This window comes from Cervus elaphus, chromosome 28 (assembly GCF_910594005.1).
Source record: "Cervus elaphus chromosome 28, mCerEla1.1, whole genome shotgun sequence".
In the NCBI taxonomy this organism is placed as follows: domain Eukaryota; kingdom Metazoa; phylum Chordata; class Mammalia; order Artiodactyla; family Cervidae; genus Cervus; species Cervus elaphus.
Genome location: NC_057842.1, coordinates 43,414,973 through 43,430,709, shown reverse-complemented (window position 1 = coordinate 43,430,709; position 15,737 = coordinate 43,414,973). Strand labels below are relative to the sequence as shown.

Genomic DNA, 15,737 nt, shown 5'->3' with positions numbered 1-15,737 from the left:
CTTTGACTGGGGGATAAAAACATAGGCTCTGTGCTGATCGGGCCGAGTTAAGACTAAATCCAGATGCTGGTTCCTGTTGAAAGCCCTGCAGGATGCTTGCTTTTATGTTTGACTTCTAGAATTGGTTCATCATCACAGTTGGATGTGAGCCAGCCACCCGCTCCAAGCTCACTGTCCCTAGGGCTCTGCTCTGAGGAGACCTGCAGATTTTAAAAGCCTCCCCTGCAGCCCATCCCACATTAAATAATGTCTGTGTGGAACAACAGAGAACCTGTGACTCTGTAGCAGAAGGCTGTCATTTTTAAGGCTATGTGTCATCGAGTCAAGTCACTCCATTTCTCTGAGTCTCAGTTTGCTTGTCTGTAAAATGGGGCTAAAATGGAAACCTAACCCACAGACGCTCTTGTAAGGACTACCTAATATCCTTTGGCAACATTTTTAAAAGTTACTTGATGTTTATTGTTACTTAAAATGGCTCCAGAGGTTAATGCAAAATTAAGGAAACTCCCAAGCCAGTCTTAACGCTGTTGGCACAAAGAGCAGTTACTTTCCTCAGTAAACTAGAATCGATCAGGTTTCTTTTCATTAAAAAGGTATAGCAATTTGCTGTTGTATGAAACTTTTGATGTCCCCTAGAAGTCCTACTTGCCAATTTAGGGGTCCCCTACAAAGGCTGTTTTTTTAATTTTTTTTTAGGTTTTGTATATGGTACCCAAAAGTGTTCCGTTAGCATCTTTAAAGGACTGCCTGAGAAACCCTAGCTGTCTGGCTTCTGTTTTCTTTCCTTAGGGGGCCTGTCATACCTACTCTGTGCTGGGTGAGAGCCTCACCCTCCCCTTCCCCGCTTCCTCAGAGTGGGTCCCCTTCCTGTCAGGTGGGAGCCTGGAAATCTGACCTTCCCCCTCCATGCGGGGCCACCTCAGCCACAGAGAGAAATGAAGAGCTGGTCCAGCTCTCTTGGGACTTCTTGGGAGCAGAAAGATCACCACACAATAAATGGCATGATGCTGTCAGGGGTCTGGCCATGGACCCCACCTTCCCAAGAGCTGGTGATTTACCCCCATACTGGCTAACGTGACCCAACTTGCGGTTCAGGAAATATGGTCAGACGTATCATTGCTGCTACTGCTAAGCCATTTCAGTCGTGTCCGACTCTGTGTGACCCCCATAGATGGCAGCCCATCAGGCTCCCCTGTCCCTGGGATTCTCCAGGCAAGAGTACTAGAGTGGGGTGCCATTGCCTTCTCTGAGACGTATCATTAAGATCTCCCAAATCTACGGTCAGTGAAAACCCAGAGAAATAGGGCTGTTCTTCTCCAGGAGCTTTCCTCCTGGAGCAGCGGGACTGAGCCTGGAGCCGAAACACTCCACTGGGAGGGCTACTGCCACGTGGCTGCAGGTGTTTTGTTCTCTTCCCAGTAACAGATGTGAACCCTACTCTCTAATTCTAGATTTTCTGCTTTTTTTAAACAACCTCTTTCTTGCTAAAATCTATGACATTCATTTATCAAAGGAGGGGAAGTACTTAGTCATGAAGCCCTCAGAGCATAATTCCAGTGTTTCTAAGGGTAAAACTTTAACTGCCAGTCCTGGTTTGATCCACAGTATGTTCTCTCTCTGTGTCCCTCTGTCTGTCTCCTTCCCTCCCCTTCCCTCTTTTCCTTTCCCCTTTCCTCTCTCCTCTCTCTCTCTCTGATGAAACTAGTCTGGATCATGACATTTTTAAAGTATTCATGTCTGTGTAGAGTGTTCAGTTTGACTCCTTAATGGAAATTAATGACCACGAAGAGGCCAGAAGTTCTGAGGTTGAACTTTTAATTTCCACTGGGCCTCTCTTTGTGTACATGCCACTGTAATTAATTGTAACTTCCATTCGTCAGTTGTACGTTCAGAAATGATTGGAAAGCAGTGGAGCCCAACATACCTTTAAGTAATCAGAAAATGTGTGACTGACAGATCTGTTAGACGGTGTCCCCCAGGTGGTGGTGGCCCTGTGGCCAGAATGCACTCCCGCCCAGCCCTGGTCGTCTCAGGCTGTCCTGCTCTCTGGGTGGGGCACCACGGTGGGGCGCTCCCGGCACGTACCCCTACAGTGCTGGTCAGGGGAGAGGAGGACCACCCAGGCCACCCGCTGTGTGGATCCGCCTGACTTCTGGATCTGTCCTCCCATCAGACTCCTGCCCTCAGGATGGATGGGCCTTTGCCTCTTGTCCATCTGGGAGCCACCGTGGAGACCCTCCTTTGGGCTCCTTCTTCACTTCCTTCCTCTGTTGAACTGGTGTGGGTGCTGCTTCTTGGCTGCCGTCTGTGTTATCTGCGTGTCCTGGTCATGTCTTACAGGTGAATGAGTGGTTTGGACTATTTGTGGAACTAAAATAGCTGATTTTGTATGTTCAGTTTCAGAGTCACTTTTGGAAATTTTATAGTCTTCAAAATCCTGCATAACTAAAGCAGGGAAAGAAGCCTTTGGAGACCCTACTGTTCGATGCTCATTGGCCGAACCCTTAGCTGGGCTGGAGCATTGCAGCTACACTTGCGCCTGGCCCCAAGGGAGATGCGGCATCCCAGCCCAGCAGGATAGCTGCAGGCTCCCGCTTGTCCCCCCACCCCCGCTGGCCAGTGAATGCGGTGAGAAGTCACACAGGACGGGCCCACACCCAGCAAACATAAACAGTGTGATGTTCAGGTCATGGTTTATGGGTCTAAGATTTCCTCCTGGACTACAGTTCCTTTTGTTTGTAAATGGTGAATCTCTTTAGCTGTGACAGCAATTTGAGAGTTACAGTAGCATGACTCTTAATTCAGGGAGCTGGACTTAAGAGTGGATGTAGTAGGATGGGAGAAGGTAAATTCTTTATTAAATGCTTACTATTTAAAGTTTTATTATTATAAAAATTAAATTATTTGGATGTTAAAACTGCGCCTCGTATTGATCCTTAGGAAGTTTCATCTTATAAGAAATGTGAGTTTTAGAAACTTAATCTAAGAAGCCATCCTCCCTCCAGAAGGGGATTGTTAAAGTTCTAGGTCTTGTCCCACAAGCAGTAGGTTCTGCTTGGATTCAGCAGAGATTAACTTTTAGCAGATGTAGGTTTGAAATGCTTCATGGAAGCTGTAAGGCTTAAAAGAGTGGTAAGTGTTTGAACTGGCAGAGGGGAGAGAGGGCTGTTTCAGGAGGACATTGATTCATTCATTCAGCCAACAATTATTGTATGCCCTCTCCTCTGTTTCAACTTTGCAGGCTACTTGGGACATCAAGAAAATGTGTCCCTGCAGGAATGTGCACTTCTCGTGGGTGAATACCATGTCTGAGACAGTGGTATTCACTCTTGAGATAATGAGATGGTCCGTAAGTGGTTTGATTTGAAAGCTTTGCTCTGCTCTCAGTATATTGGGAATTCAATATGTGTGAAAAAGCAACCATTCCGGGCACTATATGATGAGGTGCCAGGTGTGGCTTAGGAGTTAAGCAGAGGACACCCTGGGGCGGGTGGGGCTGGAGGACCCGTCTGGATGTTTGGATGGGCAGAGCAGACCAGCCAAGGCACTAAACCTGGCCCGTCGGATCAGATGGTAAAGCCGGAACGAGGTCAGCGGAGCCAAACCCCCCAGGTCTCTGCCAGCCACAGCTTTAGAGTATTATATGGGCTGCCCTTCCTGGAAACCTGATTTTCCTTTAGGGAGGCTCCTCAACTGAGTACAAATTTGGCCAGAATTTCCATACCTGTTTACTTTCCCCTCATAAACTATTCAGTGTCTAAAATGGCAAGTTGATAGCATTTGCCAAACGGGTTTTTATAGAGCTGCACCTCCTATGATTGCCCTCCTTGGGCAGCTGTGGAGGGTGGTTCTCTTTGGCCAGCCCCACAGGCCGAGGGCCGCATCTTCATCAGCCAAGCCTCTGCAGTCCCTGACCTCCAGGGTGGTTTTCATGCGCTGCCCTCTGCCAACCCAGAAGAGACTTAAGAAATTACCAAATTAAGCCAGAGTGTTGTGCTTAAACACCATTAGGAGTTTTCTTGAGCTGTTTCGTAGTTGGGCCGTAAAGATGAGCCCCACAGGACTTGCTGACATTTCTACCGTCCAACATCGGACATGGCCACCTTAGCCAAGCCCTGCTGTTTTTCCTGGGGTGATACCAACGGAAGCCTTGGATGCTGTCAGATGGTTGTGGCCTGTGATGGATTGGGTGTCCCTCAGACCCTCCTTGGGGGGAAGCAGAGATGGTGGCCAGCAGGCATTTCTTTGCTCTCTACTCAGGTAGAAGCATTCATTCTCTGAAACCCACACCTGTTCTCTGAAATCCACCTGAAGTTTCCCTGTCATTGAGCAAACATGGATTCATTTCTTTTCTATCCTAAATGTTCTACGTCTAATCCCCCACTTGCCCCAGGGGTTGCAAGTTTGGCTTAAATTATCTTTATGTTTAAAGAGTAAAGAAAGTGGTATTTCACTGTAATTTTGTGTTTCAGGCAGACTTTCCTCCAAGCATCTTTTAGTTTTGGCCGGGAAAACAGTGGCTAACTTGCGTGGATTTGCAGATGGGAGAGTTTTGTCCCTGTGGTTCTTTTTCCTTCCCTGTCATATTTGGAACTGGGGCCCTGTTCCTCTCCTCTCTGCCAGGAAGATAAAAACACTGCTGAGAAATCCAGATTTGTCACAGTGGAGTTAGTTGTGGGAGGACAGCAGCAGGAACAGTTTATGTTTTATTCCCAGATTAAAGTTGATGGGGGTTATGTTTTGTGTACAGTTTTTTGGAGGCGTGGCCCTTTCTTAGAACATCATGTGATTTAGTGGTGATAATTAGGCAGAAACTTGTCTTCCCTACAGATGCCAAGATTATAGAGGGACTTACTCTCACCAGAGACCGATGACAGCATCCACAGATATTTTTAGAAGGGGCCTCATCATTTGGTTTCCCTATTTCATTTTCTTTGCATCAACAGCCTGCTTTCAAACTTAGTCTTGGGCAGAGAGGGAGGGGGGAGATTTTCTCCCTGTTAATGAAAGTCCTGGATGGGACAGGACAACATCTTCCTATTTATTGTTAGTTGGCCCACTGCCTAGTAACTGCGAAGTGATGGCTGTAATCCCCTTCAGCTGTAGGCTTCCTTTTCCTTCCTGAAGTTTTGCTTAATCTGATGTGGTTTTAGACTCATAAGGCCATCAACATACACACGTAAACCTCATAGTTAACTAAAGCATCTCACTTTAAAGAATGTAAGCCTAGTGAGAGGACCATTCAAACGCAGGGAACTTGTGTCCAAAGCAAGTATCATTAAACCCGGTTATTTACTGTGCTCCCTTCATTTGTCCAGTCCTTGATGGCGTCAGATAAACATGTGTAAACATCGAGCCACCAGAGAGAGGTTAAAAAATGTTAAGGCAGGGGCCTTAGAGGGGCCGCTTTCCTTGTGATGAATTCTAATTGTAAGGTCTTCCTCGTGAATAGTGATCCTGGTGTTCCTCTTAGAAGGGTGACTGCGTTTCCTTTCTGTGTTCACAGTATTTTACAAACTGCCTTCTGTCACGGAGGGACAAGTTGCCTTTCCGTCCTGTGGAGTGGGGGTTTCTCTGTTCAGTTGGTCCTCCGTGAGGGCTGCCTCTCAGCCTGGGCCTGGCCTCTGCCGGTTGAACTTCCAGGCGCAGGCTGTTTCCTGTGTGACCTCCGGGGCATGCCAGGACCTAGTGCACAAGGGGCCCCAAGCCCATTCTGCAAAGAAGGAAAGCGGGCAGGTCCGCACATCCCCTGCTGAGTGATGAAGTTCCCTGCTAGTGTGGACCTTTGGATGAGATTGTGATGGCGGATGCCCTCTCTTGCTTAGAACGAAGCCACATGACGGGCTTGTAGGTGCTTCCTGCCGCCTTCCCTCCTGCGCTGACTCGGCGCCGGCATCGGAGCGAGCTGCGCGCTCTGCCGCTGGACTTGGGGAATGAAATGTGTCAGCTCCCCAGCATGCGCTGGTGTCTGTGGCTGAATAATTAACACCAGAGGGAACGGGGGGATGGGGTTTGGGCTAGGTAATGCTTCACAGCTCCTCTCTTGGCGCTTACAGTAAGTCAGGGTCAGGACTTGGGGACCAGAGTCCCCTGATGACTGATTGCATAGTGATCTTAGATGGTGGTTTGTTAAGTGTTATGGTGAAGGAAAGAACGAAATCCCTTTCCAAAGAACCATACCCGCACCCTGTCTGTTTGGGCCTCAGGTCCCAGGTAGAGCCGCTAGAACAGCACCAGCTCCGGCAGGCTGAATGCCTCACAGGTACTGAGATCTGATACCTGTCAGACCTTTCCCCCCTCTGAAATCAGAAGCCATCATTTTATAGTCCAGGGTAATATTATCTAGTATCCTTACAGAGCGGAGAATACCTCCAAAAAAACCATCAGCCAGGGAAACAGAATACTTGGGGAAGGGGTAGAAAGAAGAAGCCTTTTCCTGCTTTATCCTCTCTGCCTCTCATAAACAACCTAAGCTTTTCTTTTTGGAGCTGTAGCAAGGGTAGTTGTGACCGGGGGTGTGTATTGTCACAAATACTAAGCCCTGCTGTCTTTCTGAGGGGTAGTGAAAAGTAAGATTGCCACGTAGTCCAGTCAAGAGAGAGAAGCAGATGTAGATAACGTGTGTGTATGAGTGAGTGAGAGAGGGGGGAGCTTATTGATGCATTTTTCATTACTTGTTCACTTTATCTGGTGAGACGATCCAGAGTTCATGTTGCTTCCCTCCCACCATTCTATCCATTTCTCGGCCTAGAGCCTTTTTTTTTTTAAAAACCATGACAGCTGACACTGTCTCCATAAACAAGTGGTCTTGAGGCCTGTCGTATCAGTTCATTTAGCTACATCTCTGAGTGTGTGGATAAATACATGTGTGTGTGTCTGTATGGTAAGTTTATTTTTTAATTCTCTAACTTTTCCTGGCTTGGTGATCATATGATGTCTGGTAAGACTTGTGTAAGTTCAGATGCTTTGAGAGGACTTAACCATTTGAAGATTTCTTGGAGGCATAATAATAATACCAACAGTAATGTTGTTATTCATTGTTGAAAGGATATTCTATGGGAGGTTTTTGAGCCATTTGTGCATGATATAATTTTATTTCCTCTGTAGATTTTTAATATGTAAAGCAAAGTCCCAAGATAGTCTACTTAGAGATTACTTGTTTTTTTGGTGAGGGAAGTCAAGATTACCCCTGGCCATCCATGCAGACTGATGAAGCGTTTGTGCAAAGTGCATTTCCTCCTCTGGGGTTGGGCTATCAATGGAAAGGGTGGTGAGCAAGGTCATTTAGACACAGAGCCTGCGGGGGATAACCAGAGAAGCATAGCTGGTCTGTTTGGGGTGACCAGCTTCTCTGGTTTATAGCATGAAAGTCCTATGTCCCAGGAAGCCATTCAATCAAAAAATCTGGAGTAAAACCCCATCTGCAGCCCAGCCCTGCCTAACTTGGAAGGGCCCACTGAGACACCCCAGGTTTACCTGGCTTCGTTAACCCCCCCGGGTGAATGGCCCCGTTTCCTCTAGGCATTTGAACTTGACAGCGTTTTGTTATCAAGCACAGGAATAAGGTAAGTAATCTCCAGGCTTTGTCCTTAGGTTTTCAGACCTTTGAATCTAGTGTAGCAAAACAGCCTGACTTGGAGCACCCCAGCCCAGAGGTGGATAAGGAGACGGGAGGCTCAGGAGGTGTGACCCAGAGGGCCCGCTGCTGCTGTTTGAATGTCCTTAACTGTCTCTGGTTTTCTTCTCTCCTCCTATAGACCCTCAAACTGACGCAAGACCTACCGAGAAAACCCTTTGCCAAATCTGCTCTCAGCAAGTGGACAGTGATACCGTTTACAGCTTAACACCCTGTGAGCCCGTGCGTTTCCTACCCCAGCAGAGACTGTTACCGGCCCCTTCCCCTGGGTGAAGCACTTATCCTCGCACAGAACTCTCTATAAAGTATGCAAAACCTTCCTTGTACGGGGTGACAGCCACCTGCCAGCGAAGGACAGCACCCTGCCAGCACCGCCCGCCCCGTTCAGAGCACACCGTCAGCCCGCGGGCCATCCTGTGGTGTTTTAATATCGCGATGGTTTATGGGACGTGTTAAGCGTTGTTTTTGTGTTCGTTTTCCTTTAACTTTCAGTTTCTCACATGCATTGACTTGGAGTCTTTTTATGTTAAAGTGTTAACCATCCTTCCCCTGGCACATTTAAAAACAGAAAATGTACCAGCTACTGCGCTGGCTTTGGGTGTCACAAACGTCCGAGCCTGTAGAACTCCCCAAACCTAACACATTACGTAAACTAGAGGGGGTTTTTCCTGTCTTCTTTACTTTGGTAGAAAACTTCTTTTCTTAAAAAAAAAAAAAAAAAACCAACAAACAACAGTGGCACAAGTGTTCGCTGTGCGCACCGGCCCAGGACAGAGCCCTGCATCCGCAAACTGAAGGATGCCCGGCACCTGACCCCGAGCGCTCGGTCCTGAGTCAGGGCGGTCAGGGGACGATACCCTGGCCCTGGTCTGCAGTTGCCAGATGGGCCTGGCCTGTGGTCTGTCAGTATCCTCAGCTCACAGTCACAGTGATCGTATGTTGCTTAGAAATTAGGATCTTTTCAAGGAAGAAATCCGCTCAGCTCTTCACTCATTGCCAAATGCCACTAATGGTTTAGTTTTAAGGAGAAAAGAAAAGGGAAAAAAAAAAAAGTAGTCTTGTTTTGCTTTGCAGAAGTGAACTTACAGGCAGACGTTAAGCCTGCAGTGAGAAATGTGTGGAAAGTACAAAGCCGAGTCACTCTTTTTTCTAAATGCACACCCTTGATTACTTTTAGCCTTGCTCTGTATAATCTGATCTAGTAGACATGTATGAATGAGGGGCAATAGCATACAAACTGATTCTTTTTTAATATAAATAAGCTTAGGTTGTGATTGTACAGGTGACACAATGGAAGTACAAGATAGGGCCATTTTGACCTCCCTCCTCCCCCTTTTCCTGCTTGTATGGATTTCATTTTTTTCTTTTCAAAAAGTTATGGTGCTGTATAGGTGCTTTCTGTTTAACCCAGAAAGTGTGATTATATTAGTTGCCCTCTTTGGTAGACAGAGTAGTTGGGAACACCTTTGGTACATATGAAACTGGGACAGTGACGCTCCGATTGGCACAGCATATGCATCCTTCTCCAAAAAGGTATATGAAGACTCTTTTCTTTGCATACAAAGCATTAGGCATACAAATGTATAAATATATTTTATCATGTACAGTTACAAAAATGGAACATTCTGCATGAATGTTAGGGATCCAGGCTCGTAGTTCAGCACAGACCTCCCTGCATGAGTTCTCGCAGACGCTTGCACCGTGCAGTGGACTCCCCCACCGACACAGACATGCCACCCAACCACCTGCGCCCGTCACCGGCCACCAGGGGCCCCCTTCTGCACCTTTGCTTCCTGATTCCTCCGGGGGTGATGGTGGTGGTGATAACAGCTCCTAGTGTAATGAAAGTTCCATTTGGTGTTGTCACTTGTCTCTCCCGCTTCGCTTAGGTTGTCATGTTTGAATGATGGCCCCATTGATTTCACCCTGCCTTTTACTGAATCTGTAAATTGTTGTGCAGTTTGTGGTTATAGTAGACCTGTAGCCTATTGCCTTTTCTAAACTGCTCCAAGTTTATAATCTTCATTTTGAAAGTATGTATAGTTTTTGAAAATATGTATTCTATTCACGCAATCTGCTTTTTCAGTGAGACAGACTTTTGCTTACCATATTCCTCTGTAGTAAGGCTATCCTCCTTCCTCAAGTCTTTGGTAGTCTGCTGTCCATGAGGACTGTCCATTGTCAGTGAGAGGGGGCTGCTCTCTGGGTTCCTAAGTGATGCTGCCCTCAGTGGAGACACAGTTTGATCAGGGACAGTGGAGAGACCAGGGGGTATGGGATTCAGGGAGAATCCGAAGTGCTTCCAAGACAAGGGCCCTGAGACTTTCTCTCCTGAGCTCAGAGAAACAAGAAAACTAACAAAATAGCTATTTGCCTTCTAGACTGTGGAAACTACTTTGGGAGTAAGAAAGGCAACCCTCAAGATGTGTTTCAACTTTAAAATCTTGAATTGCTTTTTAGACCTGTGGCATCTCATATATTCTCCCCCTACCCCAATGTTTGTTAGATTTCAGGCAGAATGTCTTACAAAATGTCCTAGAACCAGATTATAATTTAATCTAAAACAGCTGAGGGAGGGACAGAGAGAGGGGGTGTGAGAGCAAGAATAGCCATGGAGCAGATCAGGAAAATGGAGAGGGAGGGGTGCTTTGAATCTTTTTTCTTTTTTAAAAAGTAACTCAGCATCTACACGTAGAATATCATGGACAGCTGAGATCAGGGCAGAGTTAGGTGCCGGCATCAGTGATAGAAAGGGTCAGGCAAGAATGGAATAGTTAGGCCTGTCCAGGATCACACAGCCTCACTCTCACCCTTGGCCACTCACCCGGAGGCCAGGGTCCCTTAGACTAACCAGGTCCTACCGCAGTCAGACGGGGCAGAGGTGCCATCTTCTCTTAAGACCCTGCTTTCAGGAAGGGCCCACCAGTGGCCACCATGTGAAGTTCTGAGCATCACAGGTCTCTCACAGGAAGTTTTCTGAGCTGGGGCGTCTCCGTGGAATACTCAGTAGCCTCCGGGGGTCTGGCAGTCCTAATGTTTGCTTCCTGATGCAGACTCTCAGAGTCTACCCTCAGCCTCTCATTAAGCTGCTCTAGGGAGCCTTCCACTTTTTGATGGGAAATTTAGAAAGAAGAGTAACAATGTTGAAAACATGACCTGAACTCTGGGGTTCTGTTGTTACCCTCAGGGTTCCAGAGCCAGAAACCTTTTACCAAAGTTAGAAAAGAGCTTTATCACAAGCCTTCCCTGTCCTGGCATGAGGCCTGGCTCGGAGTATCCCATTAACTGTGAATGAATCTGAGGTCAGTTCCCTTTCTTGCCGAAACACATCCTTTTAAGATTTCTGAAGTTCGTCTTTGCTGTTAACAGGTGGAGCGTGCACACACGTGTAGTGCTGGTGGACTGTGTGTGGGGCGGGGTTTGGTGTTGAGTTTCAGCCCTGTGTGTGTCTCTGCCCCGCTCTGAGAAGACCTCGTGGCTCACTACTCAGGACAGGTACGCCCAGTCTCAGGGTGTCATTTCAGGCAGCTTCTGAACCTGTTAAAGATGGAAGGTTGTCTATCTCATGAACCCCAACTTAAAGAATAAGGAATATTTGAATCTCTTGGAAAGCCCATCAAGAGGAAAGCAAACAGCCACGCCTATTTTTGTGTGTGCTGATGCCAAGGGCTGGTGAAGGAAAATAAAGAAGTTACCCTTTCTTTCTAAAAGCAGAAACAAAATCCTGACAGGTCCAAATTGTGATTTCCTCTTTCTTGGTGTATTTGGGGAACGTTGATTAGGTATAACGTATTTTTTTTTTAATTAAGAAAAGCAAAAACTTTTTGTAGAAAATCAGTCGCTGGCAAAGAGGTACGAACAGCCAGCCTCTCCTGGAGACCAGGGGTGGCAGGGTGCAGCAAGGGGAGAGAGCAGTCCTTGTGAAATCCCGTCTGTCATACCAGGTCATAACGCAGATGCCCAGGTACTGAGAAGAGTACAGTTGGCCCTGAGTACACACGGGCTCCACATCCTCAGAGTCAGCCAACCGCGGATCCAGAGGGCCAAGTTGTACTACGCCTTTTTATATAAGGGACTTGGGCATTCGCGGATGTAGGCAGGGGGGATGGAGTCCTGTAGCCAATCCCCCACGGATACCGGGGGTGACTGTGTATTATATTTGATCTAGATCTTTAGTGGGTAACATTTTATGCAGTTTGAATAAAAATGTTTTCCTCTTGTTTAGTTTTATTTGTATGTATTTTACTTTGATGAATGATTGGTTCCGAGGCCTCTGCCACACTCCAGAAATATTTGTGCGGCTGCTTAAAAAAAAAAAAAAGCTGTGTGTCTGGTCACTTATTTCTCTAAAATTATTTCATTGCCTGGCAATCAATCTTCTCTCAATATACTTGTCCTAGCACATTATGTACACAAGAAATGTAAACAGATGTGAAGGAGGACCAGGAAAAAATGTAGTTGATAATAAAGAAAAATGTATGTTTTGGCTTCACATGTTTAACTTTTTTTTTTTTTTAAGAAAAAAAGTTGCATGAATGGAAAAAAAATCTGTATACAGTATCTGTAAAACTGTCTTATCTGTTTCAATTTCTTGCTCATACCCCATGCAAACTAGAACTCAGCGTGGTGCATGGCCATATTCAAACACCTAAGAGTCATGCAGTTGACACTTTGGTTTGAAGCACCTCATCCTTTCTTTCAAAGCGAACACTATCATATTGCATTCTTACTGAGGATTTTGTCTGTCCATATGTTACCATGAAATATCTCTACCACCTTTTGTCTCAAGAATCAAAACCAGTTTGATTTGGGAATCTTCTCCTTTCCAAGTGAAATAGAGATGCAGTACTTAACTTTCCTTGGTGTTTGTAGATATTGCCTTGTGTATTCCATTTAAAACCGTAATCTAGTTTGTAAAAGCGATGGTGACGCATGTAAATAAAGCATCAATGACACTCTACCTTACTCCCAAGAAATTGTTTGTTCTCCCTCCCTGTCTCTTTAACCTGAGAAGTGAAATAGCTGGGTTTATCTCAAGGTCTCCCTGTGGGAGAGGCACAAAGCAGAGAGACTATCCTGAGATCTCTAAACTAAATGAATCCTGTGGACTTTTTCTCTGACCCACTTTGACCTCCATGGGCAACCAGACACTTTAATAAAGCAGACTTATGGCATTGTGCATGGTGGCAGAGAGCCACTTTCAGCCTGCACTGAGTCAGGTCACCCTGGGGGAGCTTCAGTGCAGGTAGTGGGATTTGGACTCCGCGCCCACCATGGGTATCAGCGGTTTTGACCCTAAGGAGGTCCTGCTCTCAGGAGTCCAGCAGATGAACTGGTTGTCGGTCATCACGGTGCCCTCCTACATAGCAAACACAGCATTTAAGGCTGCTGGTGGCAATCGCATAAATATTTCCTCATGGCTAATTTCGGGGGAACTCCACCCTACTGTAAAACTATTCTTAGTAGCCCATGTTGTGGTTTTTCCTATTAATAAATGTCATAAAAATCATTCAGCTTTTGGGTTCAAAGTCCTAAGCAACTTGATGGACTCTTATTTCAGATCAAGTAGGTAAGAAAGATTTTAAAGTTTGCCTTTGGGATAAGTTCTATGTTGGTGGAGAATCATGCTTCCGTAAGTCTGTCCTTACCATTGTTTTAATTTCCTATAAAGGTAAAAACCTCACCATCTTCTAGGACCAAAGCCAACTAGAAGATATTTCATTTGAGATTGCTTTCCAGTTTTGATCCTGTCTCTCAAAAGATTAAAGATGGAAATCCAAAACCAGCTATCACAAGATTCTCAGAGTTCCCCCAAGCCAAGTAAAAATTCAACTAAAATTAATTGAAGTTAAATGAACAAAACTAAGTCAATGTCAAGTGTGCCAGGGGGCCAGACTGTGATGGACATCAAGACAACTGGGACCTGGGCCTTGGCTTCTGTGAGTTTATATTCAAGGTATCATCTGTCTGGTGCCCCATGAGGAATAAAGAGCTAACTGTTGCCAGCTCTCCTTGCTTTCAGCTTGTTTAGAAGAAGAAGAATTTGTAATGGTTAATCTCACTAACGATTTACAGATTTGATCTCTCAGAATGTTTGAGTAGTGAGGGCAGACTTCTAATCCCACACATGTGACATGTATCAGCCAAGTCACGTCACAGCTGGAACACAAAGATCAAAGGTGGAGGAAGGTAGAGTTCATAGCCAGGACTTACCTGCCAGACATTCCCTGACCTTGGCCCTTGGTCACCCCCCTGGGACTTGGGTAAAAAAGGAGATGGTTGTGGTGCCCTGGATGCGCCTCTCAGCTCAGCCCATGGTGGGCATGCTCAGGGGAGTGTGCTTGAAGAACCGAGGTGGAGAGAGGATCATCTGGAAGGGGAGCCCTCCTCCCTCTGCTTCCACCCCAAGCAAGGAGACGCTTGGGTGCTGGGCCCCGAGGAGTAGACACCTTTGGAGCTGGAAGAAGAGGGGTCCTTCCACTTGAATTTTATTCATTCAAACATTAAAGAGGCAGACTCTCAGCAATATATAAGACCTGAAGAAAGTTCGATTGTGTCTGTGTGTGTCTGTAGTTCTGCCTACTGTCCATCATATAATAATGACCCAAAATTTCACTTTTGCTACCTTTCTTAGAGGACTTACTAGACACACTACAAACATGCCCACTCCCACTCCGGGAAGAAAACTTGCAATGCTCTTCTTGTACGGGCCCAGGCCTGCCTCCGTGAGCCCTACGTTCATCCACCCCACCAGCACCAGGATGCAGCAGACAGCAGGATGACAGAGAAAGCTGCTCCCGTCTCAGGTGTCTCACAGCCCCTGGCCAAACAGGCTGCCCCAAAGGCTGAGGGGTCGATGGCTTGGCACCCCTGTGACTTCCCAACCAAACTGAGAGCCCCATCTGGAAGAAACCACAGAAAACTCCGTAATGGTTCAGTACAGGGGTGGACGCAAGGGTTTTGACTTTCAGCTCTGTCCTTGTATACTCTTTTAATTTGTCAGAGTGGGAGTGTGTTACTTTTATAAAGATAAATAAGGTTTCTAAAGAGCCACGGTGGAGAGGCTGGCTTTGACTTCTTTTCTGAGTGGTTTGGTTGCTAAGTTGTGTCTGACTCTTGCGACTCCATGGACTGTAGCCTGCCAGGCTCCTCTGTCCATGGAATTCTCCAGGAAAGAATACTGGAGTGGGCTGCCATTTCTGAGACTGGAAGGAATAACGAATAAAGTGGGAGAAAGGGTTAGGGAATAAAAGTAGAGATAAGGAGATGATGATACTGTCTAAAAGGAATCTGATTGATAAATGAATATTATCGTTGCAAAGTTGTGCCTTCATAATCTTGGATTTCCATAATTTCCTCCTGTTAACACCTTGAATATCATAGGAATTACCTAGTCAGAACAAAGGAATTTTATGCACCTGTTAAAATAATAATTATAAAAACTATATGTTTAAACAGGATGCACTCTTAGAAATGTAATTATCTATTGCTGTTGTAACTTTTATAATGACATAAGAAAAAAAAGCAGGAATACTATATGCCAGTGTAAACTGTGGCTGAGGAGAGATACTAAAAGGTAAAACCAAAAATTGAGATAATTCTTGTGTCGTGGAAACTTTTGGCCTTGACACTGGACTCACAACCTCAACTGTTGCCTCCATGAATAAGCTGATACTGGTCCTTGGCCACTCCATGCTCTGCGTCTATGGGGGAGAAGGGGCTCTTCCTCCCACCAAGATGTGTCCATCCACTGGGAAATTCCCCAAGTAGGAGGGTGTTCTCATGCCAGGACTTGGCCCCAAAAGACAAATGTCCATTGTAGTTGGCAAGTGGTTATGGAATTTTTTTGTCACGATTATATTCACTTGTTGCACTGTATTTTTGAAAGGTAATGTGTTCGCATGATTGATATCTAGGAAGCATACAGATGCACACACGGAATGTTTTCCTATCGCTGTCTAGTTCTCTGCCTAGTTCCTCCCAGGCAAAGTTTCTTGCATATTCTTCCAGAATTTCTTATGTATCTACCTTTTTTATTACACGAAAAGTACATTATAGCCACTGACTAGTATCTTGCTTTGTTAATGATTTTCTCACACAT

General features: G+C 45.9%; 1 protein-coding gene across 2 annotated transcripts in view; it reads left to right on the top strand.

Annotated features, from left to right (window-relative positions):
- Positions 1-12,596, top strand: part of FOXO3 (forkhead box O3) — a 114,404-nt gene extending 101,808 nt beyond the window's left edge. Inside the window, exon 3 of one of the 2 annotated variants that reach the window (XM_043890483.1) lies at positions 7,758-12,596. In XM_043890483.1, the coding sequence (XP_043746418.1) occupies positions 7,758-7,844 (87 nt within the window). In that variant the 3' untranslated portion in view covers positions 7,845-12,596. The remainder of the gene's footprint in view (positions 1-7,757) is intronic. The other variant, XM_043890482.1, reaches the window with a different exon arrangement.
- The last annotated feature ends 3,141 nt before the right edge of the window (positions 12,597-15,737 follow it).